Source organism: Drosophila tropicalis, unplaced genomic scaffold (genome assembly GCF_018151085.1).
Source record: "Drosophila tropicalis isolate 14030-0801.00 unplaced genomic scaffold, ASM1815108v1 contig_878, whole genome shotgun sequence".
NCBI lineage: Eukaryota > Metazoa > Arthropoda > Insecta > Diptera > Drosophilidae > Drosophila > Drosophila tropicalis.
In genome coordinates, this window is record NW_027173374.1 from 8,676,202 (window position 1) to 8,701,486 (window position 25,285).

Sequence of the window (25,285 nt, forward strand, 5' to 3'; positions counted from 1 at the left end):
TTTGAATTAATGTTATAAATGAAAATTTAAATTGGTTATATTTAAAATTACGTTACGTAAACATCTCTGACGTCATTGAATGGCGTGACCCTTCCACTTTGCCATTTTGCGTGAAAATATAGTGGTAACCTTAGTGCTGGTTTTTATTGTTTTTAACATGGTGGCAACGCTGCTGACCTTTTAGGCTGATGAAAAAAGTGGACGAAATAAAATCAATTAAATTATAGTAAAGATCAAAATTAACTCAACAGTGTGCAATAAAAAATATATATGAGGATCCAGGCAATCCCATAATCAAGCAAAATTAGGACAACAACAATAGCAGGCTAAGATATAAATAGTTGTGTGTAAATATTATATTTTCATAAATTTACGCACACACACATACAAGCAAGTGTATTGACAAAGTGCGACCTGGCGTGAACACCACGTAAACGTTATCTGAGTAAACCGCAAATGGAAGGCAACAAGGATGAGGCACAGCGGTGCATTGATTTAGCCGTGCAATCCCTTGCCGAGGGCAAAACTGACAAGGCTGAGAAATTCCTAATCAAAGCAGAGAAATTATATCCATCGGAGAATGCTAAGAGTAAAAGAGATCCATAAAATCATCTTACGATCGGTATTAATAAATTTTGGTTTTACAGAACTTTTGTCTCAGATCAAGAGCACACCGAGTCAGGCCAATGGCAAGTCTCGACCAACGGCTACGAATGAGGAAAAGAATACAGGCCCAAGGAAACGTGTAAATTCGGATTCAAGAAGTAGTGCCGCCGACTATACAACTGATCAGTTGGAGGCAGTGAAAAAGATTAAAAAGTATGTAACCAATGGATGCATATTGTGTTCTCAATGATGGACAAAAAAATTATTCTTAATTTGTTTAAAAAGATGGTTTTTCATACAGAGATAGCCAATTTGTGTTTATAAGTTTAATATATTAACGATAAAACCAATTTCTAAAACTATATTGTTACTCTTCTAGATGCAAGGACTACTATGAAGTTTTGGGTGTGAGTAAAACTGCTACAGATTCAGAGATTAAGAAGGCCTACAAGAAATTGGCTTTGCAATTACATCCGGATAAAAATAAAGCTCCTGGTGCTGTAGATGCCTTCAAGGCTTTGGGTAATGCGGCTGGTGTTTTAACTGATGCCGAGAAACGTAAAAATTACGATCTATATGGCATAAATGAGTCACATAGCGGACATGGCAATAATAGTGCGGCCAATCATCATGGTCATGGGCAATACTACAATGAATATGGCTTTTCGCGTGGCTTCCAGGCCGATATCAGTGCCGAGGAGCTATTCAATATGTTCTTCAATGGTGGATTCCCTCAGCAAAACGTCTATATGCGACAGCAAAGACGTCGACATCAGGCACGCGAAGAAAGAGATGTAAGTACTAAAGTCTTTAAGGAACATTAAAAAATACATTATCATTAGAAGTCAAAGATAAACTATAAAATGTATGTTCCTAGCATTGATATATTTAAATTTGATCATATATTACTATTTGTAAACTTAAAACTGATAGTAACTGATGTATATTTGTATTTTCTAGGGCAACAACTCATCAGCTTTAATAAACTTACTGCCGATACTGCTGCTTATTGGTCTATCAATGATGTCGTCATTCTTTATATCTGATCCCATGTATAGTTTGACACCTTCACAGTAAGTTTTACTTATAAGTGCCTGAATTTTGACAAAAATGTATTAATTAATTACTCTTTTCCTTTAGTAAATATTCTGTGAAACGTGAGACGAATGGACTTAAGATACCATATTATGTCAAGGATAATTTCTATTCAGAATATCAAGGATCGGTGGCGAGATTAGAGGAATCTGTAGAAGAAGATTTTGTTAATCATTTGAAGCATTCATGCAGTCGGGAACGAAATTATCGTAAGTCAAGCGAACAACGAGTAATTTAATATATCAGTAACATGAATTTCCTTTATTTGTGTGGCAGGTGATTCTATGCTGGCAAAGGCGCGGACCTTTGGCGACCGTGATCTGTATCGAAAGGCGCAAAATATTAATACGCCGTCTTGTGAGAATCTGCAAAAGTATTTATCAACATAATTTTGGTGAAATATGTCTTTGCAAACACGCTCTTTATATCATGTTATTCTTTAGCGTGATAATTGTTTTACCATTTTTTTTTTTTTCATCGTTTGTTATATATACATCTCTTGTGGTTTTTAGTTAATTACATGCTTCGATTTATTCTGCTGTCATAGTCAAGCCGAAAGTACAATTTTGTTTGGCTCATCTAAAATTGTAGATATATCCTTGCAGATTGTGTCATTATTCAATTCAGTTGCTAAGGCGGCAGCATACCAAAAAAAATATTGTACAAATTATGCGAATGCAAAATTAGTTAAGATGATGTATCTGAAACGCTTTAGCAATAAGTTCTCTGTTAGCATTACCTATTTCAATAATTGTCTCTACCTTGGGTATATTTGAATTTGAAAGTCAGTATATAAATGAATATTTATAAAAAAAAAAGCTGTGACTGGTCTTATACGAACTATTTAATCTGATCTATTTAAGAAGAACAATGAATTCAGCTTGTTTAAAGGTTTTTTTTATGAATTCTTCTTTCAATAAACTGTTTAAAATTGAAGTATTAAAGTTCAATCTGCAAGGCTATATATCAATTAGATAATTCGTTCTCACATTTGATTGATTCCTGGAGTTACTCATAGATTTTTGAATTGAGCAGAATAGAGAAAATATGTGCCTAATCTTCATCTAAACTTTTGAAACTACAATGGATCTACTTTAATATTAGTAATTTTGCACGGAGAATCAATTATGTATTGAGAACAACAACCTTAATATTATTTCATCACACATTTCCCTTATTCCTTTTATCGCTATTAGAGATCATTCTTTAAAAGACATCCTAAGATCATGCCTATATGCAACGCAACTGCCAAAACCAAAAATATTATAAATCAACAACTAATGCGGTAGGCTGAGTATACCTAACTAAAAAAGCGATATATTTAATCATTGAAAAATTGGCTAAAACTTGTTAGTAAAAATTGTAAACAGTTTTAACTCAAGGCGGTTAGCAACACATATTGTGGCAACGCATTGTATTCTAAATAAATATTAGTTTGATCCGTATTAACGTTTTGGTTTCATTTTCAAAAGAACTATACATTTAAGAGCAATGTTTTTGAATTTTTTAATTATCATTGTTGAAACTGTACAGAATTCTGAAACCCTTTTGAAGGCTGACACTATTCTAATCAGAAATTGTTCAATTCATTTTGTTAACTTCTTGAAGTATTTAATAATTGATTTGTTACCTTGCTACGACAGATATATACATATATGAATAGGTATTTAAATTCTCATTAGCTTATTACTTGCTCTACAAATGTTCCATTAAATAGATGTTACGTTGTTTAAGGTAAGTTAATAGAAGAACTAGGAGCTAAAGTTATAGAATATCAGTTGGAGATATCCAAATGTTTTTTAAACAAAGAGAATATTAACTGGAATCATGCTAAAAATCTAATAATTTATAGTCACTGGTAAACATATTTCTCTTTAAAAAGGCTTTTCTTTGGGAATAATCAAAGGAACTGTAATTAAAAGCTGAGAATGTGCGCCTCATCACCTTGTGAAAGTTTTGAGGTCAAGATTTTTTAGGGTTTTTGTGATTTTTTCTTTACTAGTTTATAAATGTAAAAATAAAGCAGTGTTATGCTAAGTGAAAGAAACACGCGACGACGAGGACGACAATGGCAGGCGGCGCACTTTTAACCAGTACAAGTGCAAATGCTTATCAATGGGATGGCCCGCTTCCTGCTGCCTGTGTGGTCAATCGCTCATGATTATTGACTCAATGGCGGCTACCACATCGCCGCTTTGTTCGCGCAGAACCTTCTCGGCCTGGCCCTTGGTGACCAGCAGTTCGTTCATCTGCAAAAGTCATGGTATACATATTTACAACCGATATCGGATTCTGTTCACTTTGACTTACAATCAGTTCAATGTCCTCCTTCTTTACTTGGACCTTTTGCAGTTCCTTCTCTTTGGCCACCCTCAGTTCGTTTTCTTTGTGACGCTGATTGCCAAACTGTTCCACGGCCTAAAAGAGAAATAGAAAATTCCGACTGGTGTTAAGAGCTTCACACAGACCACCACACCAATAGTGGAAGGGTAATAACCCTTCCTACCACTTACACTCGATATATTCGCCGCCGAAATTTCCTTCTCCTCCGCGTAGTCTGTCACACGCTCCAAGTCCGCCGCTCCACCGTCGTGACGGGTTAGCTTCTTCTGCTTTATGTCCTGGTCTTCCTGATCCTCTTCGGCTTCGGTGGCAGTGCCGTTGACTTCGACCTCGGGCTCAGTTTCCGTCATGATATTTGTATTTTGTTAAATTTTTATTAAATATTTTTGCCTCGTGCAGTCAATATTAAAGTTAAATCGCAGATCTGGCAACTCTTGAAAGCGCTGGCAACGCTTGCGCGGTCGAATCCAATGGATGCCAGATCTGGCAATACCAATAAGCCGAATCGATAGTTTTTCACGACTCTGTAGCCCTCGACTCAGTAGTACCAACGCCGAACTGTGAGTGAATTCGCTGCATCAGCTGACCCGATTCGCCTAAGCGAAATTAAAACAAAAGCGCGCCAACATCGAACATTCAAATTGGCGGAGTGAAATTACTGCGGCTGTGCGATTTGGTAAGGTATCGTCGGGAGCTTTGGCTTTTCGAAGCATTTCAACACTTATTATTAATATTATTGTTATTTAGTATTAGCATTTAGAATAGGATACAAATTTAAAGCTACAACATAGGCGACAACTACATCCCATGTCCTGTCTGGTACTTCAACCAGGTTTCTAATTGAGTATTATCCATTTAGGATATCTACCTAATATCTATTGCTGCTAAAAAGAAACAATATAAAAAGAATATTTAAAGTGCAGATTAACAAGAGTTATTTACCATTAAATTATTAATACATAGATGGGAAATTCTTAAAAAGAAACTTGACTTCGGTAAACGATTTAAGAGTGTCCTTTACTGCCAAAAAAACTGCCGGCATTTGCCTGGTTAAGTTATCACTTCTAATTTGATTAAGTGGAAAATTAAATATTTTCGATGCTTTAAAATTTACCCAGAAGCATTTTCACATTGAAATGTATGTCAACCGCAAAACTAATTAAAAATGTCTCGGGCATAAAATTCACAAATGCTTTGCGGTTAGAGATTCTGTTTATATACTCTAATAAAAGGTATTTGAGTTATTCCAAAAAATTGTATATTAAATTGCCTTTCTCAAGCATTTTATTATATACATTATAATTTTGATTCTGGAGCCTTATATGTGTAGCCTTAATCAATTAAAGATCTACCTTTATTTATAATTTCATTTAAGTTAGACCATTCAATTTGTTTCAGCAAGTGTATATATTTGATTTGTGTGCTGCATTTTGGTGGGATAAACTTTTTTTCCATGGTTCAGACACTCTTCTTTGGCAAATTCTGTTGCGGTCGAAATGTTAATTATAAGTTTTATGTCAAGTATAATGAGATTTTTGCACTAGTACCTACCAAGCACACACACACACACACCCAGTAGATAAGATAGATAGAAATTTTCTAGTGACTCGCATTCCCAAGCATAACATAAGGGGAGTCCTGTTGACATAATCGTTTGCCAACATGATTAATTTAATTGTCACTTTGACGCAAGGACCTTTCACTTGCCCCCGCACAACCATTCCCCTTAGACGGCTGGCTGCCCTGTCCTGCCTCTGGGCTGGGGATGTTGAAAATCAAGATTAATTAGCATCATGACCGTGGGCGGTCAACATCATTTGTCGTTGGGTGGAGAAGTGTAGAGTCTCACTTTTTTTTTTTTTGGTTTCGACAACTTCCTCTTGACCCCCCTCTTCCCCCACTTCTTTGCGTTTCCAGCACATATGCATTGCAGTTTAATTTGATTTTATTTTGGCAAGAGGTTGAAACTTTTCTATCTCTTTTCGTTTTTCGACACTCATTTCGCATGCAAGCCACATTCAGAGCCAAAAAAAAAAAAAAAGAAAATGGGGCAAAAAAAAATCAAAAGCGGAATCAACCTTTGTTTATCGCTGTGGCAAGCAACAGGCTCGGATTTTTCGTTTCCATTTCCAATATCCGTGCTGTTTTTTGTCGCTATTTCCTTCTCCATATGCTATTCTGGCTGCTTCTGGCTCAGTGTTGAAAATTCGAAATTAAATTATGGCCCTAATTAACATGGAACATAAATTAAGCTGGCAATTTTGGCCTCTTATTGTGCCAAGTTATGTGGCCCAAGTATACGTACATATGCGTGTGTGCTCCCAAATTTATGCAATACAATTTTTATTTCAGGCTCACAAGAAGGCAAGGATTATTGTATGTATGTGTGTGTGTGTGTGTGAGTGGCATTGGAACTTTGTTTGCTTGATGTAATTTGACTTGCATTGTATTTAAAGTTATTTTATTTATGTTGGTTTCATATTTTTGGCGACATTTTGCAATTTTCTACAAGGACTTAAATTACATGTTTAAATCTAAAAGATTTGATATTAAATTTAAGTTTAAAACATTAATCTCACTTTTGATTTAAGAAGATTTTAACATTTAATTTAAGTTTTAAATTTAGTACTTTTATTATTTTTCCCTATCAGATGTAGAATAAGTTGTGTGTTTAGAATCAGCTAAGGAAAGAAATGTTATAATCATAGAAATTGATTGATTTTGCTTTAGCTTTTCTTACAAAGCCAATTCTAGTACTTATTCGACTGACTCTCGATTTCAATTACTTTTTCCCCTGTTTCCTTATCGAATCCAAATTGGTTTTGGGTATTCAAACCTCAAACATTCAATAAAAAGGACTATTAGAAATGATTTTAGCTTACCTTATACAATTTTTCGATAACTTGATGGAACGTTCGACTACTTATGAATGACTCTGATCTATATGTTTTCAACCTATCTAAAAGAAAATTCCAACAGGTTGTCAAAACTTCCACAATTGTTCCAATTGGGTTCAAAACCTAAGAGAGACATAGTCAAACTAGGAAACATCGTAGAGTCGAAATTGTTAGGACATCCCTAAGTATTCGACTAGGAACAAAACACATTTTTTATAGATTCGTTGAAATATTTAAGCATATTTTGGGAATTGGTGATTCAATTTTCATCACTTGCTCAGATATATCACCCCATCAAGCACTACAACAAAAGCTGAGAAAAGTACAACTGAAAGAACTTTGAATTTTACCCTTTTACTTACCATTTTTGACTTTATTGTCATTGTTTTTTAACAGCTCATATCATGGATTTATGCATTACAAACTATCTATAATAAATACCGCGCAGTATTAAGCCTCAGGTTCCGTTTATTTGGGCATTAATCACCTATTAAAAGACTTGAGAACATAAAGATTAGTCATCCAACCAATCTTTGTTCCCAATTATAGACAGACTAAATTTACAAAAAAATGTTTGATGATCCAATTCCTATATATTCCTACATATATTAAGATCAAGATTATATAGAGTAAAACATTTAAATGCAAAGGAATTTCTAAATATATCTGAATGTTTGATATTCGTAGGATTTGTGAATAGGATTTATGCTAATATGACAATCTATTGCCAAACGAGAAAACGTAACCCTTCGTTAGCCCAAGTGCAAGGTGCACGTGTGCCAATGAATGTGTGTGTGTGTGTGTGTTTGTGTGTGTTGGACATGTCCTCCGCCCCAAACCAGTTGAAATGCAGTCAATAAATAAATTTGCATACCAAATAAATTAAGAAAATGCAATTTTCAAGAACTGTTGCACATGACCACTCACTCTCACATAGACACAGCAATCTGCATGCCTATGAAAAGGACATTAAATTTGCATGTGCAAATTTTCAATTCAAGGACAATCGATATGTATGTATATAGGAGTTCTTGTGCATGCCCATGAAATGTATAATTGGCTATGGTAAACTCAATTACGTTAATAACACTCTGTGACTAACCATGTCCTGCGATGGCCTTGTCTATGTGACTTTCGTGTGTGTGTGGGGAGGACAAGCAAAAAACTTTACTTGATTCGCAAATTGTCCAAAAATAATTGAGCCATTGAAGGCACTGCTCGAGTGGTCAAGAAAAAAAAGTTGTAAATGTAACTGATACCAAACGAAACTTGCTCCTTTGCTGACCAACGAAAACTTGAAGCAAGCGAAGAAGAAGAAAGGATGCCAAAGGATAACATTGAGTGTGTGTTTGTGTGTGTTGAGGGCGACCTATTGACGACCTTTATCGGAGCGTGCGCCTCTGTGTGTGAGTGTGTGTGTGTGTTGGCCTGTGTACATAAACCATAATCGCAATTGGCAAGTGGCCGCCACTCGAATTGGTCCTTTTGCCATTGTCATGCTTGGCAGGAGAAGAAAAAAAAGTCAGACGTAGCACTGGAACAGGACACTGGCCAGTGTAAACGCATGGAACGGAAGCCGATGCTCATTCATTTCAAACTTGTCTGCAAGTTGCCAAGTTCCCTACACAACTCAACACACACAAGCCAAGGAGAAGGTGCAAACACTTGAGTGTGTGTGTGTGTGTTTGTCTCTCTGTGTATCTTCCGTTTGAAATCACCTAACTCCCCCTGCCATCGATCCCCCACTCCAGAGCCGCAATTCCACTCTTGGTTATAGCGTATCCCTGGCATTTTGCAACTTTTGCGTTTAACAATTTCGCTTCCTTCCGTTGACTAAACGGCGCCAGGTTGTCGTGGAAATTTGTTTTAATCGTCATCTTTGCCATCTACGTAAGCGTTTCTCCTTCTGCCTGTTCCAAAGGTTCGTTCACATTGCCCAAAAACTGTAAGAAAGGACAGTAGATGCAAGGAGCTTGCGGTAAGGAAGAGCAACTCCTTTTGCTTCCTTATCGATAGCCTGTTCAATATTTTATTAGTGTCGTTAGCTGTATGTGTGCTGGTGTGTGTCCCAGGAAGAAACCTAAGAATTTCGTATACAATGTACCTCTTATTTTTCTCTTTCCCCTGTTTCTCTGTTTTATTTTTGATTCCTTTTTGGGTTAAGTATTTTGTGACTTTGATTTCTTACATTCTGCTTTGGGGCAAGGGACAAGGTAATAAATTTTTATTTGCCCTCTTGGTTAGCTTAACACTATGCGGCTAATGCCAGTTAACCTCTCTCCATTTACATAAGGGAAGGGGAAATTATAACTCAATTTTTAAGGTAGACAATTGAGCGTCAATAAAATTGAAATAATCAAAGGTAAACGGCCATAAAAATCTACGGAAATCGCTTGTCCTCGATACAAACATATTTCATCTTTAGCCTACGACAATAACAAATAAAATGGGAGTAATGAGGGGATTTCTGCTGCTTTCTTTATTGAGTGAAATCAGCCAGCAAATGGGAAAGTTTAGTGACTAAATATTGAAAACTCAGCTGGCAATTGGTATTAGAAAACTAAGTCATCGTAATAGATTTCTTGGGAAATTCTTGAAAAACTTACAAGTGCAAGCGATGAGTCAAGTTTACTCACCAAGAAAAACCTTTAAGTAACTTTGATTAAAATAGTTTACAATGCAAATAAAAAACAAATTTCTGAGGTTGAGTTATAATGGAAAGCCATTAAGTCACTAAGATAGAGTTGGTTATTGAGAGAGACAAGAGCTATATAGATATAGAAATTCTTGCATTTCGTGTTTGTTTTGACTTTGAATTGATGGAGCTCCCTTGAACATAAAACTATTATAACTCAGAATACTCAGTAGCAAACATGATTTTTGAAAGTGTTTGGAAATTTAAACAGGACTCGTCCCAATCACAGGCTTTCATGATAGATCTGGCCCTGCTTTAGTTATCAATGGAAGTTCAAAAACGGATTTATTAAATGTAAACTCGAGAGTCAAAAGATAGTTGCACTTATATTGAAAAGTTATGAAATGTTTTGCTGTGATAAAAAAGATTTATAAAACAGGTATATATGCTTCCTTTTTTAGTGTCGAAGCATTTTGAATGATTGTGGTTCGGGGCTTCAACACGTTCATATCTTCAGGACATGGAAATCATGTTTATATTATCCCTGGAATCGAATATCATGGTAGATTTTGTTGCCTTTAACAAACAAATACATCTATTTTCTTTAGGAACTTCATTTGACAACGATTTGAAAAGTGTTTTCTAAAGTTTAAATATCTGAAACCTGCTTAATTAATGGGCAACTTAATAACAAGTTTACCTAAAACGCTTAGCTAGTATTGAAAACCTCTCTAATTCAAACTCATCATTATTTTTTTTCTAAACTTTTTTTTGGACACTTGAAACTTTTTGTCAGCATAAAAGCCACGGTAAACGCACTTTTCAATTTCAAATCAACTCGATATGCACTTTGCCCAAGAGGAGAATGCAAGAGAAGGAAAACACTTTGGAGATAAGCAGCAAACAACTTGCCAGACAAAGTGCATAAACATTTCACATGGTTTTTTTCTTTTTGGTGTTTTGTTTGGCCCTTATCAATAAGGGGAAAGGGGTGAGAGACCATTGGGGAAGTTGGTGTATAAGGATAACGATAACCCTTCCGAATGCGTATGCGTATATTTTTTCGCAGAGTTTATTGAGACGGCAGCACACTAAAAACTGTCTGCCATTGTGCCATACATTTAAGTTTAAACGTTATTATTGTCGCCTGACAGTCTCCAACAATTTGGCATAATGTGTAATATTTCTTTTTTATAACCGAGCTACGCATCCGCTTTTGCCCAGTTGCTTGCCATTGCTACGACTATTACTTAAGGTGTATTATATAGGGAAATTGCGAATAAAGCCAACTTGCCGAAAGAGTGAACGAGAGAGGATGGAATAAGAAACTACAACAACAATCCATACATATCACTATTACTTATTTCTAGTGTGGGTGCTTAGGATAATAAAATATAAATAGCATTGCATAAGTACACCCAAAACGACCAACCAACCACCCATCCACCCATCTATGACATTTCAGACATTTGGCCCTTTGTCTGCGTATCCTGCTAGTAATAAGAATGGAAGGGAAAATATAAAAGAGAGGCAATGTCGAAATTTGCATACCCTTGGGTAAGAGAGAGAATATTTGATCAGGTATCTTACTTTATTTTATTTTTTTTAACGTGTTCATACTATAACGTTTTGATCATTCAGATCCTGCTAATCCTTCTGATTGGCTTTATTGTTGAATGATCTCTAAGAGAACTTAGTCTCAAACTCCTAAATTAGTTAATATTTCCCTTTCACATACAATTTCCTGGGAAATTCTTGAAGAAATAACAAACATTCCTGGAGGATTTAATGAGGTTTCTCTAAGGATACACATTGTGGATGCTCCTTGTGTCCTAATACACTTTTCCAATGCGTCAAATCTTTCATTCTTGATATTAAAAGTAGATGAAATGTCAGTTTTCAATGTTTTAGAAGGTCTTGATATGTTGACTTACATATTTAGTTATAATTTATTCTTAGCTTGAGCCCAATTTAAAATGAAACTCCCCCAAAAATGTTTCCTTTAAATGGCAATAGCAACTTTACATCTCCAGCTCTTTAGTAAATTGTATCTAACCCTTTTGAGTAGAGTATATTTTAAGATATGGAAGAAAGAGTAAATCAATGAACACATGCGGATATCCGTTAATATATCATTTTATTTATAATTTTATATATATATTTATATTTTTTTTTTTGTGAAGGGGTTGTTAGGCATTCAAAAAAACGAAATGAAAACTTGTTTCTGCGATGCGCTCAATCAATTTGATGTGCTACACAGAAAAGAATAAAAGAAAAAATCGAAGGAAATTACTTAAAACTAGCGATGGGTAACAAAAGGAATAACGTGAGTTTAGTTTATTTCTTAACTTTTAGTCAAAAAATAACTAAACTATTTGAACTTAATAGGGATACAGAATACAGTAAGATTCAAAATCTAGGAATAATCTGCATATACATATCTCTAGATATTGTCCTGCTTGAAATGATTCACACTTTGCTTATAAGACGGCGTCAATCTTGTCCAGCTCATGACATACTTTTATCTGTAAGACTAGGACATATTTCCAAATAAAGGACTCTAGTTTGGCAATTGTTAATAGACAACTCTGGAAATAAAGAAAATTCTACCACAGACCCTGATGTTATAAGGTAGTTTCTATTGCAGGTTTTCCTATAACTCACCTGATTTCCAATCACGTTTCCATCTCCGTAATCAAACGCAAATTTTTGTTTGGCAAATTGTTTGAAAAAAGTTTGCTGCCAAAAAATTAATTGTTCGCCTGAGTGTTACTAATTAAAAGTGCGGCGGCTCTCAGACGAAACTCAACTTGGCCCAAACAAAAGGGAAGAGACAGGTACGTACGACGGCAAGAAGCCACACGAGTAACGAGAATGAACACACAAATAGCAAAGTAAGAAACAAAAACTCGTACAACAAAAAAAGAACACACACACACACACACACAAAAGACCATCTAATGACTATACATCATTTTAACAATCAATCAATTTAAGCACATTTAATCCACACGAATCGTGTTACATGTGGCCAGACATAGAGCAAGATGGAGCTATAGTGGGAGAGAGGGAGAGGGTAATCGGAGTTGGAGGAGAAGGTCAGCTCGTTCGCTTGACTTGAGCCAAGCTGAAAATCTTGTATATTAATCAGTCTATTAGAGACGATTTGTTCCACTGTTGGCATGGCATGCGATTATTCAATCAGCTTGCTCTCTCTCTCCCCCCCTCTCTCTCTCTCTCTCTCTCTTTCTCCCTCTTTCTTTTTCTTTTGGAGGATAGACACAGTTGGTTGCCCAACTGACCCCCCACGAGGAATCCAACAGTTCTGTATGTCCAAGTGACCATGCTCATATGTGGGGTAGTCCGTTAAAGTCATTGAGGGTTACTTCTAACAGGGTTATGCCCTCTTTCCATGCTCCCAAATAAAAATGTGCCAATGGTCTAGTTCATTTTCACTCGAATTTGGCAACTCATAGACAAAAATTAGCAATTTATTAACAAATTTCAAAATGTGGCTAAGAATATTAATTTGAAATAGATTTGGCCACAAGAAACTTATTAACCACAACTCGTTTAATGTCAATTTGTTTTCCATAATACATATATATAATCCAAACTTATATATATATAACACACATTCAATTCGAGGGGAAAACTCATAATTTTCTTAAACAAATCATCATCATCGTCAAAGCAACACTTTGGGAAAATTTTTACAGCTCAAAAGAAAGCCAAGAAACTAAACCAAAAAACGAAAAAAAAAGAACTCTAGAACCAACAACAAACATTTATAGTTTTCTGGCCAAAGAAAAGAAGAACAAAAATTTGTGTTTCTTCCTATCGTAAAGTTTGTATTTTCATTTTATGAAGTCAGTCCGAATGGCCAGCAATAGAAAAAGCATCAAATTTGATGGCCATGAGGAACTACCCACACACACGCACACACATACACACACTAGATATATCCTTAAGATATTTAAGAAGATTTTGTGCTGAAATATTTTTGTCTTGGTTTTAAAGAACTTTCAGCTTTCAAGCGGGGGGAGGCATAAAAACCGAAAGACAAGCTCAATTGAGCAGCAAGCATTTGCATATTGAAGTGCCTTGACTTGACTTGACTCGACTTCGAGTCGATGCGTCCTGGTGTTGAGTTGACGCCAAGGATAACGCAAATTGTATGACTTATGGCGCATATAGTAGTCATACTTCTTTCCCTGTTACTGAAACTTATTCTCTGTTTTTTTTTTTCTTTTTCTTTCTTCTTTATACTTCTAAGGCATTGCAGCTTTTCAATTTCATCATTCTCAATCCTCCACAACATTCTTCATCATCCTTTCCAAAGTCCTTTCCTCTCATCCCTTTATCCACCACACAACGTCAGCTGTTGATGGCGCCGCGTTGCGCACTTGCAAAGATTTATTTTTATCGCCTACAATTTCAATTCAATCCAATTCATTTCATTTGGCTGAAATTTTTGCACAAATTTCCATTTCGCCACCCACCCACTTTCTGGATTTCTTTGAATGCGGGCAAAGATTGTGGGAACATTTGGCTAGTAAAATTGAAAGGAGACGAAGCAAGAGAGATGGAGAGAGAGAAAACTATTTGCCATTTTCTTAGCTCGCCTTACAGGCACTTTCATCAAGACTTTGCCTCTTGTCTTTATGGCCAACATAAATAAAGTCACCAAAATATTGATATGTCTATGTATGGCGGGCTTTCCATTCGAAAAAAAAGAGATATCGATTCAAAATTTACCTTTTTTTACAAAAATCAAGTATAGTATAAGTAAGTACTTAAGTATTTCTGTTTAAAAAAAGAGTATTTATTATTTAAAAAAAGAGATATCGATTCAAAATTTACCTTTTTTACAAAAATCAAGTATAGTATAAGTAAGTACTTAAGTATTTCTGAAAATTACCAAGAAAAACTAACAAATGAAGTCTCCCTTATACTTATAATTTGGTGTTGTAAGTGTTAAAAGAAATAAAGAGATAAGAAAAGTCAAAAATGTCAAGTTTATTGAGCCGTCAATTCGTCAGTTGATATATTCATCGATATAGGATATTTCCAACTCATAAATGTTTTGAAAAACATGAAATTTGGTTTATAATTGATTGGCATTTAACTTTTATATGATAAGTATTTATATTAACACCATTATGCTTTTCGATTTACTGATCAATTAAATTCTCAATATAGTCAAAACTCATATTTGTTTCAGCTTGCAATTTCTTATGAAAATACCAGCTGAGGGCTAATTTATAATCACCAGTGGGCATTGGAAGGGTCAGTACTTCTGGTCTTAGATAGAAACCACTCATTATTTGTGATCCCTGTGAATTTAAAATATATCAAAATAATTTGTAAAAATTCCTCTACATTAAAAAACTTACATTATATGGACAACTGTGATTCAAATTTGTGAAGTCCAAAAATAAAGATCCAAGAACTTTAGCAACTGGATTATAATTATGATTGTTCACGAACCGGCAGGCATCTACCTTTGTGCTTACCACCCAAGGTTTATAGCCATTGGCTTTTTTGTATATTTGACCGTTGACTGATATAACATTGGCCGGATGTAGAATTGTTGCATTGAAATAGGCGCCAATCTGATTGCGTTTCATTACCTTTAAGCGGCAGGTATGGATCACAACCCACGACTGATTGTAGCTTTCGCATACAAAATTTGTCAGTTTAAAGACAACAGCGTCCTGCAGATGGAATCGGTTATAAATGGGCACAAATTTGTTCACTTGTCACTTACATTCGAATCAATATTTAAATTTACTACAATGGCTAAAATACCGACAATTACTATGATTCGATTCATCACGTTAAGATTTGATTGAAACTAAAACATAGTTTTGGAATTAGATTCCATTATATAGTCTAGTCTAGATGCCTCGCTTCATTTCCCTCAATAATTATTTATTTTTTGTTTGATATATCTAAATAGTAATTATAATTCTGAAGGGAATAGTGATAATCACATTCTAATGTTCGTTTTTATAATACTAAAAGTCCAGTGGCGGATCTAGGGCTGTTAAATGGAGGGGAACTTTGTTCCCTAAACTATGCAATTATGAGTCTGAGAATTCTCAAAGGCAGCATCATTTACATGGCAAATTTAAAGTCATATGGAAAACGAGAAGCTCTAAGTTTGTTGATCCATAGATCAGCCTGTTAATAGTAGGGTATCATCGACTTTGTCATCTATTCTATATCTAATAAAGGTTAATTAAAAGGGTATACAATAAACTGTTGACTCGTTCCAGACCTCTGTCCTTCTTTCTTCATGTGAGAGAATTTCTAATCTACATATATAATTTATAAAAAAAAAAAATAGGAAAGGACACTTTCGACGAGGATGGGATTCGAACCCACGCGTGCAGAGCACATTGGATTAGCAGTCCAACGCCTTAACCTCTCGGCCACCTCGTCACTATCTCCTCACCTGACCTGAAACCCTTGTTATCATCATACAAAGCAATAAACCCATTTTCAAGAGAGTAGATCAAAGAACTTAGAAGTTGTATAATCATGGTTATGAATGGAAATTTCTTATCTTATTAACTATACTCTTTAAATAGAAATGGGTAAGAAAAAAACATGAGATACTAGCAAAATTGTAGGGGAATATATTTCTGACTATATATTTTCGTGATCAGCTTTACATCTTAGACCAAGAATCAAATTGGTACCTAGTTTCTAATCTTTGCACATCAAGTTCTTTATTTTTTGCAGGGTATTTCATAGTCGATGCCATCATGCCATTTGTCAAACTTTCTTCAAGCAATTTGTTTGGAATGAAAGAAGATTGATGAAAGGAAAAGAAAAACAAATTTAAACATAATCTACACACAAGAAAATCCTAAAAATAAGTTTAAGTTTCGGTATGTACATCTTATCTTATTCAAATGAATATGTTATAAATTAATTAAATAAGGCCGGGATATGCATTTACGATTAAGAATATTCAAATTATATATTTCAAGATCTTTTATCCTCAGTCTCCCATGAACGGCTTAAGGTTTTTTTAAGTCAGCATAGTTCCCTAGGTCCATAAGTAAACATAATTAGTTAGAGGAATTTATGTGGCAAGTTATCTTTCCCACAAATCTTATAAATACAAAAACCACTTAGCAACTAACTAAGTAAGCTTGCAGAAGAAGAAGAGTTCCTTGAACCTGTTCTCCTGAATACAAGTTTCATACTCTCAAATCATATCCGGAGCAGGCAATTCTCAGCCTTCGCATTTTGCCACGCCCTACAACCACAAAAATCAATTTAAATTAATTTTTACGACCGTCAATGCCAAAAAAGTTGTATCCACACAAAGAGAAGAAGAAAAAAGAAAGAACAAGCAAAATGCAAACCATATTAAGTCATAAAAAAAATATGTGTGAAGACCAAAGACCAGGAAGAAGGATAAAGAAATTGACTTTGACGCTTTTTATGAAGGGCGCGTATAGTTTTACGATCATGAGGGCGTCTTGGTGGGTTTCCATCACTATCGGGTTAACGGAGCATAAAATCTACCCAAAAGGCGTCGGCATCGACTTAAACGGTTTTACGAGTTACCAAATGAGTGGGGAAGGACTACATACTACCTTCTGGTACTAAATGTCTACCATAAAAGTCAAACGCATAAAAAAAAAACACAACAAAAAGTGCCGAAAGAGTTATCTTGATGAATTGTCAGTGGTAGTTGAAGAAGGATTATGGCTATCTGTGAGTCAGAAGTTATGATATTTGGGGCCAAGAGAGGCTGGTTAAAGCGTTGCACTAATTGAGCATAAATCAGCTTTGAACAATTTTTGAAAAATTTATGGCCAACTGATACTTTTTCCTCAGCATTGCGAAATTCTTCTTAACACTTTTTTTCCCAACAAAAAAAAAAAGGAAAACTTTACTAATACAAAATGCATCGACACTGAAGCGGAAATTTCGAGTCCAATGGCTTTCAGCCCTGTCCCCTTCCCCGTCTCTGGGCAAAAGCAAAAAAAATATAATAAAAAACTATCTTCAGTGTCGGTGGCGACAAAGTGGTCAACATGCCGCAAACTTTGTTAGTTGCTGCCGATGCCAAACGGTTGAAAGAAGGCCACAGGGAGTTGGAGTTTGTGGGGTGGGAGGGTGCGGGGAGGGAGCATAGATCAAAGCCCAAAAAGTTCTGCGCTTTACGAAATTCTTTTAAAACATTTCATTCTATCTATCGCATTTTTTTCTTTTAACAATTTAGCACAAGAATTAAAAATCGCCAACGCCGCGCAACGTGTAAAAGTTTTCACTCACCAACGCAAAATGGAAATACTTATCAATCAAACTAAATATTGGAATACCCTTTCTTGGTACAAATAGCTATTATCGTAGCCAAACTAAGATACTTCATTTCAGTTAGGGTAGCATGTGACGGGAGGGCAAAAAAAAAAAACTTTTGTACGCAAAGTTTGCCGGGTTATAAATTATCCCCGAAACGTCTATAAGGGTGGAGGAGGTGGAGTAAAGTAACGCAGGTCCTGGTGTATGTGGATACCTTTGGCACTCTTTGGCTCGGCACTTTTTTTTTTTTTAAGCCGATTTTCATCTTTCGTTTTTGGACTTTTCTTTTGGCCGTAGACTTTTGGCGCCAACGAGTTTGACTTGTACAAATTGCTGTGTCGACATCGACAAACACACACACACACACACACACACAGTGGCACACCCACACACCCGAACAGACAGGAATCTAACGCACCCGCACGCATAGCATCCTTGTGTCGTCCTGGCAATGTAGCTTAGTTTCATTTTTATTCTTTTCTCCTCTCTCTCCCTCTCTCTATGCTCTTATGTTTCTTTTTCTAGTTTCTTTTTTCTTTCTTTTTGTTGTACCTTTTTGGCACTAATGGATTATCTAAGCCTTTTAGTGGCTATTCGGTTGCCCTGGCAATTGCTCTCTTACTATCTCCCTTCCCTCTCTGCCACTGACTTTTATACATCGACAGCTGTGTTGCCAAAACTCTTGGCCAACAAAAAAAAAAAAGGGTAAAACGTATTTAACTTATTCTTATTCTAGTTCACTTCTTCTCTTGGTTTTTTTTTGGGTCATCATTTTATATGTAAATTTTGTACATTTTAATCGGTTTATTATACCAAAATAAAATATATGTACATATGTAGAGTAAGAAAAAGGGTCAATGTGAGCCAATATTTATGCTTATGAGAATAAACTGCTAATATTTATGTATCAAACTAATCAATGTAAATGTCTTCCTTATTGGAAATTAACATATTAACCAGATTTAAGGTAAAGCATATTCAATAAATGTAATTACATAAATCTTTCTATTCCATTACAAGTTTATTGTTTTGCCACAAGGATTCCAAAGAAGTGCCCTTTAAGGATTTCTTATATCTCTACAAGGAGAAGATCAAAGATATTATAAGGAAATGCTCAGTTTATGTTTTAGGCAACTTAATTTTTAGAAAAATTTCAATAAAAAAGGTATAAAACTCATTTCCTTTGCTGATTTGAAATAGTTTCTTGCTCAAATGAAGAGCTTTATTCATTAATTAAGTAGCTTTGAGTCATGACTAAACCCCACATGCATTTATGCCATCAGATAAAGTTCTATTTCATCATGGCTCTTTTTCATTCTGCCAAACGCAATTCCGATTGCATTACCAATTGCTTGCCCAACCGAACTCTGACTATCAGTAGCAAAATAGGCGCCAGACACAAACCGGCACATATAAACATATGTACGACACACAGATGACAGATGACATTGTCGTCAGGCCAGTCAGAATCAGAGTCAGAGAGTTATTCGCCGATATGTCCAAGTCGTCTGCATTTAAATATAAAATCAACTCGTATCTATATATATACACAACAAACAATGACTGTCTGATGCACATTTCCGTATATACGAGTATATTTATAAAGTAACAATTACACCCAGTTGCACACAGCAACAGGCAAACACACAAATTGAGGAGTAGTAGTAAGTAGTCTAATCAGCAAGGCCGAGAATATAACCACCTCCCCGCACAAACTGAATACTGACATGCTCTTCAAAAGTATTCATTGTAATCACACACTCCAGAGATAATAATGACCGGCAGAAACAACAAAATTTTCCAATAGCAATATAGCGAAACATCTTTGCAGCATTCGCAAGTTCAATGTAACCATCAAACGTGAGGCTTCTCTATATGTAAACACCTAGGCACCTATGTATGTATGTACATATGTATATCTATGTTTCTGTGTTGAAATGGTTGTGCATTCATTCAAATATATAATAAGAACTAAAATTACCCACTTGTGCCGCCATGGACGTAGTCCTTTCTCTCCCTTCTTCTTTTCCCCCAAAATCTAGATTTTACACAAGAATCTAGTTTAGTTGTAAATCCAAGAACAATTTTTCCCCCAATAGTCGATTTCCCAAACAAAATTTTAATCTATACTGTGAGCATAACTAAAAAGACTATATAAATTGTGATCCTTACATTCAAAGTCTTTCATTTTGATTATTTTTAGATTAAAGTAAAGGATGTTTTAATAGAAATCACCTTGAAGAAGCTAGTTTGAGACCTTTTGTTGAGGAAAAATATAATTTAAAAAGAGAGTTTTAACTAACAACTAATCAAGAGAAGTCGATTGGGTTCCAAAAGTAGGTTAACGCACGATCAGCTGTCATTCTTAGCATCTTGAAATTTCAAAAAGCCCCCTCTTGGTTATGTCCATGTCTACTCGTTAGTCGATTGGCAGTGATGTCGGAAATTGATAAGGTGCGAGCAAGATGATAAGCGTTCGATTTTACTGAAATATACCAAAAACCAATACCAATACTCAAATAAAGAGAAGAAATACATACATACATAGTGTAGGGCATGTAAAGATTGTGGTTTTAAAGTTGAACACAGTGCGTATGGATAATATCGAGATTACAATTGGACTTTAACTGTTCATACATGATATTTGATGAGTTATTTTTACTAAATATAATTAAAATTGATCAATGTTAATCGTTTGCTTGAAAAACTAAGTGAATTAACCTTTGATTGGAGCTTCTTTCTTGTATATTAAAAATGATTTAATCCAACTCTATGAAAATGCTAAACATATTTCAATGAAATGCATATACATAAATGGTATGAACCTCCAAATTATTGTAAAATTAAGTTTAAACTAAAAGAATAAAGAATAAAATATAAAGGATTTCCCTTTCAGGACGAGATTTTTATCTCAAATCATGCATGGCATTATCAGAAAGAAGAAAAGTTTTAGCAAAAGTAACACAAGAAAATGTAATGTAAAATACATTTCAAAAAGCTCACTTGCCCATATCCATATGATGTAGAGCAGTGAGAGGGGGATATTTTAACCACAAGAACAAAGTGTTTAATTAACAGGTTTTATAATGACTTAAGTAGGTCAGACAACAGGCAAACACAGGCATGAGCATAATTTCCTAATGGACAATGAGGCAAAAATAGACAAGGGGGCATCAACTTGTTGATATGGCAATAATAATGCTGTGATGATGGCTATCAATTATGTGCTATATAATGTTGTTGCTGGTAACCAAAATGTAATGTGAGAAATATCAGAATCTATTTGTTCTCTTTGGGTTCATCCATGCACATTACTCTACATACAACATACCTTTAGTTTAACAATTGAGGTAATTAAAGACTTGAGTGGTGATGTAAGCTTAAGTAAGTGGGGGCATGGGTGGAGGAAAGAAAATTGGAGGCTCGTCTAACAATTGAAGCGACAAACGTTAATAGCCTATTACCATATTGTGGTACCTACCTACAATACACGTGTACATAATAAATGAAAGATACATCCATTTACACATAATACGGGGCCCAAGGACACACGGATACAATGGGCAGGGGGCGGTGGCCTCTACCTACCCCATCTTGCCGTCGGCAAGCGAACGCTGGATCCCACAGTTAAACAAAAGCCGACGCCGAAACGAAGTCAAAGTCAAAGTGTGACGAAGCAGCAGCAGAAGCGGCAGCAGCAACAGCAACAGCAGCAGCAGCTCCCTACGCACGTACTCAAACATCCATCTATCCATTCATCCAACCAGGAGGACCGTACAGGATCCAACCAGTTGGCAATTAAACAAGACTAACTGCCAAATACAACCTATTGGAGCCGAGTATGCGATGCGCAGACTCCAGAATTTCCATTCAACGGCCACACCCACTAAGGAAACCAACAGCTCCAGAGGCAATATTAACCAACTGTTAAACGGCCGACGACAACGATGGCAAAGCGACGACCGCACCGAGTCAAGTCGCGGCCCAAAAGTGTGTCAAGAAAGTGCGCACACACAGATGTACTATGGACATACCTGCCTGCCCCGTAGGCAAGTCCTTGCCCATCTACCATCTCACTCACACTCATTCAATATTAGGGTGCGAGTGAGCTGGCACACACAGTGATGTTTGATTTGGGGGTTGAGACTTGGAGCAAAAGTTTATGGCAAGACAACGAAAAAAGGTTTGTTCGTTTCTATGCGGTTGGGTGGTAAGGGTAAATGTTTGACGCGAAGAGAGCAAACGCCAAAGAGCGTCGCACAAAAAAGAGAGGCATGAGAGCAATTGTGGAGCGCAAGTGAAATGGAATCATACAGGTGGCTAGACAGGATACGCATGCTAGAACGTGACTTTTCCACTTTTCATTGGATTCAAATCTTAGCCACACTTTGTAAGCCACATTTTAAGTTTAGTTAAGTTAGTTAACTTTTTTTTTGTGGAATTTCAACACTTTCCTCTTGGCATATTTCTCTATTTCTAGCGTTCTTCTTTTGGTTGCGACGCAATAGCGGATGAAACCACGTTTTTGCGCTAATTCATGAGGTGTCTGGAAACGTGCGTGTGTGTGTGTGTGTGTGTGTTGTGCTCATAGCCACATTAGGTAAGGTTAGGTTTTCAATTTTATGGTTTCTATCTACATATCTTTCGCCACATATTTCTCCCCCCACTTGCTTTTGGACATGAATTTTAGTTTTGCCATTTGCTCTTATAGTTCTCTTGCAAATGATCATGCAGCAGCCGGCTCTCGCTCTCATTGTGATCTCACTTGGCAGAGCATCTCTCTCTCTCTCTCTCTCTCTCTCTCTGTCTCTCTGCCTGCCCCAACTATCATAGGCATGCCCGCTCCCCTCCTACGCTTTGTTTACATAAACCGCGTTCGAGTATATTTTTTTTTTTGTTTTTATTTTTTCTTTTGCATTTGTTTCCGCTTTCTTTGCTTTTGTTTTTGTTTCTCTCTTTTGGCTTTTGTCTAAAAAAACTGGTTTGCTGGTTTTGTGCTTTGAAATATTTTAGTAGCATGTGGTTTTCCTCAATTCTCATGGCATGTGTTTATTTTTACGCTTTTTCAGTTTTTTGCCTATTTATTGTGCTCTTTGTCTTGTCTATGGATTTGTTGTATTTTTCGTTTTGCGCTATTCTTCTTTATGCTGAACTTGAAAGACCACGTGGTTTTATGTGTGTGGGGCAATTTGCTGTGGATGCCAAGTGTGCTGTGTGAGCGATTGTGGATGCCATTTGGATGGAGAGCGTACACTGGGGCACTTCGACGTATCGCTGTATCTTCAGGAAGTGCTTCATCAAAAATTTACATATGCTCGCCACTCTCGATTACCTCTATTTGCATACGTTACCTAGCACCCCACTCCCAGCACCACGCCCGCTGGTCCAATCTGAGAGAAGAATTTCATGGCAGCTTCCGTCACTGACCGCAATCGAAAGACGTACTACTTTCATCAAGGAGAATTCAAATGGTGTTTTGGGTTGATCCAATGGTGGCAGGGGGAGGGGTAGGGGGAGTTCGCGTTGCGTCAATATTCAAGTTGTACTGCATTTTGCGGCTGCATCAATTACGTCGTTAAATTAATCAGTTCGACTTAATCTCAATAAATTAGAGATAACGCTTACGCGATATTTTGCATTTTTAATGCCACACGCTACCGGGGAACCGGTACACAAAACAAAAACACAAACACAAACAACGACAAAACTACAAAAACTTGGTATACGCCCCGATAGTACTACGAAAGCTTGAAAGCCTTCAAATTGCTGCTAGCCGTTTCTGATTATGTGTAAGCGAGTGTATGGAAATAGTGTGATCATATTTGGGGGGCTCGTTTTAGCTGTCTATACTTATGTATGAACGTTTCAATGTATAGGTGTCTTTTAAATTTTTTGATTATAGTTTATTAAAGACCACTCTCAGATCTTGTTTTGGCTTCAATACCGTTAATGCTTCAAGTTGTTCGCGCCATTAAGTGATACAAGTTTTTGTATTTTGAGGGGCTTTTGTGTATTTTCAAGATTTTTCCATTTGAATTGCCGTTTATGGTTGAATTAGAATGATTTTCTCTTGGAATAGACTTCAATCTTTAAAACATATAAGAATGTAGTGGAATACAGAGGTTATAGAAACAAAAACGTTCTTTTAGGCAAAAATCTATACTTTTTCTAACTGTCAAATCTATTTCCTAACTAATCCCTGTCTAATGCATAGTGTTTGAGTATCAAAATTGATACTAAATTGGTTACTCATACGCCATGTTGCTCTTTAGAAGCCTTTGGAACGAATAAGACAAATAACAATCTCAATATTTAGAAACTAAGCACCTAGAAATGCATTTGTAAGAAAGAAAATGAATAAATATGAAATGAGCCATCATCCCCGTAATAGATTCGCAGTATCTAGTTGTGAACAAGTTATGGCAACAATCGAGTTTAAGGCTTTCGACTTGGCTTTATAAATTGTTGAGCTAACAAATTGTTAATAACAATACACGAATTCTATATTCTATATGCGATACATTTATAACTGCGAACAAACATTCGACACACACACACTCATATAGTTCGAAAGACTGGTAAACAAACATCAGGCGAGTCGAGTAACTCCCCTACCCTTACCCTACCCTATACCCCATCCTACTCTAAACTACACTCCACTCCGTCGAGACATTAAGGCAGAAATTATAATTTTTTGAAGGCCAGATCAGCGAAACAGGCAGAGTGCTCCATCTCCATCTCTAATGGCAATTGCGCCGACATATCGCTAATTTTTTTACTACGTCGCCGTTTGTATACACAGAGAGTGGGTTAGAGAGAGAGCAGTTGAGTAAAATATACGTAGATGGAGGTAATATGATCCCCCAAAAACTACCAAATTGTTTTTTGAATACTTCTACAACGTCACAAGAACCACCGACCACTGACCGCATCAACTTTCGTCACTCTTACTCATGGTTCCTCTGGCTGGTTGAGCTGGAGAATTCTCCAGCAGACTGATGGAAAGTACGACATTTGGCGCACAGTTGAAACCTGAGTTTAATGTTTTGCGTGTCTAGCCGTCAAATTTGGCAGCAATTACGAGACGACAATTTTTCAAATGAGCCACGCGCCATGCGCAGAACGGAGCTTCAAGTTTTCAACCCGTGCGGAGGGGTGAGGTGTGTCGATCATCGAGGCGTTTCTGCAATACTAATGAAATATCTCGAATATATTGATATTTGATTGGATAGACAATAAAGTATAATTTCATAACAATTTAAATGATTAAAGATCTAGGCATAGAACAATTTAAAAGAAAGATTTGCACTTGAAACTTAAGTTCTGTTAGTTAAAATCAGCCCTTTTTTGTAATGGCATCTAATCCAGCTTAAGGAATTTT

The 25,285-nt window shown here is 36.1% G+C and overlaps 2 protein-coding genes and 1 non-coding gene across 3 annotated transcripts; 1 reads left to right on the forward strand and 2 right to left on the reverse strand.

Moving 5' to 3' along the window:
• The first annotated feature begins 142 nt into the window (after positions 1-142).
• On the forward strand, positions 143-3,146 carry LOC137585490 (dnaJ homolog subfamily B member 12). Its single transcript, XM_068301284.1, has 6 exons — positions 143-589; positions 648-819; positions 986-1,400; positions 1,567-1,679; positions 1,747-1,910; positions 1,978-3,146. Exons 1-6 carry the CDS (start codon positions 457-459, stop codon positions 2,088-2,090), a joined length of 1,110 nt encoding a protein of 369 aa, XP_068157385.1. The 5' UTR covers positions 143-456; the 3' UTR covers positions 2,091-3,146.
• A 523-nt stretch (positions 3,147-3,669) lies between these two features.
• Positions 3,670-4,486, reverse strand: LOC137584852 (huntingtin-interacting protein K). The gene is made up of 3 exons (XM_068300433.1): positions 4,215-4,486; positions 4,012-4,119; positions 3,670-3,950 (listed from the first exon to the last, which is right to left on the reverse strand). The coding sequence occupies exons 1-3, from the start codon at positions 4,392-4,394 to the stop codon at positions 3,849-3,851; spliced, it is 390 nt and encodes a 129-aa protein (XP_068156534.1). The 5' UTR covers positions 4,395-4,486; the 3' UTR covers positions 3,670-3,848.
• Positions 4,487-15,941: 11,455 nt separating this feature from the next.
• Positions 15,942-16,023, reverse strand: TRNAS-GCU (transfer RNA serine (anticodon GCU)). The gene has a single exon. It is a non-coding gene; the product is annotated as a tRNA-Ser (tRNA).
• Between the last annotated feature and the right edge of the window lie 9,262 nt (positions 16,024-25,285).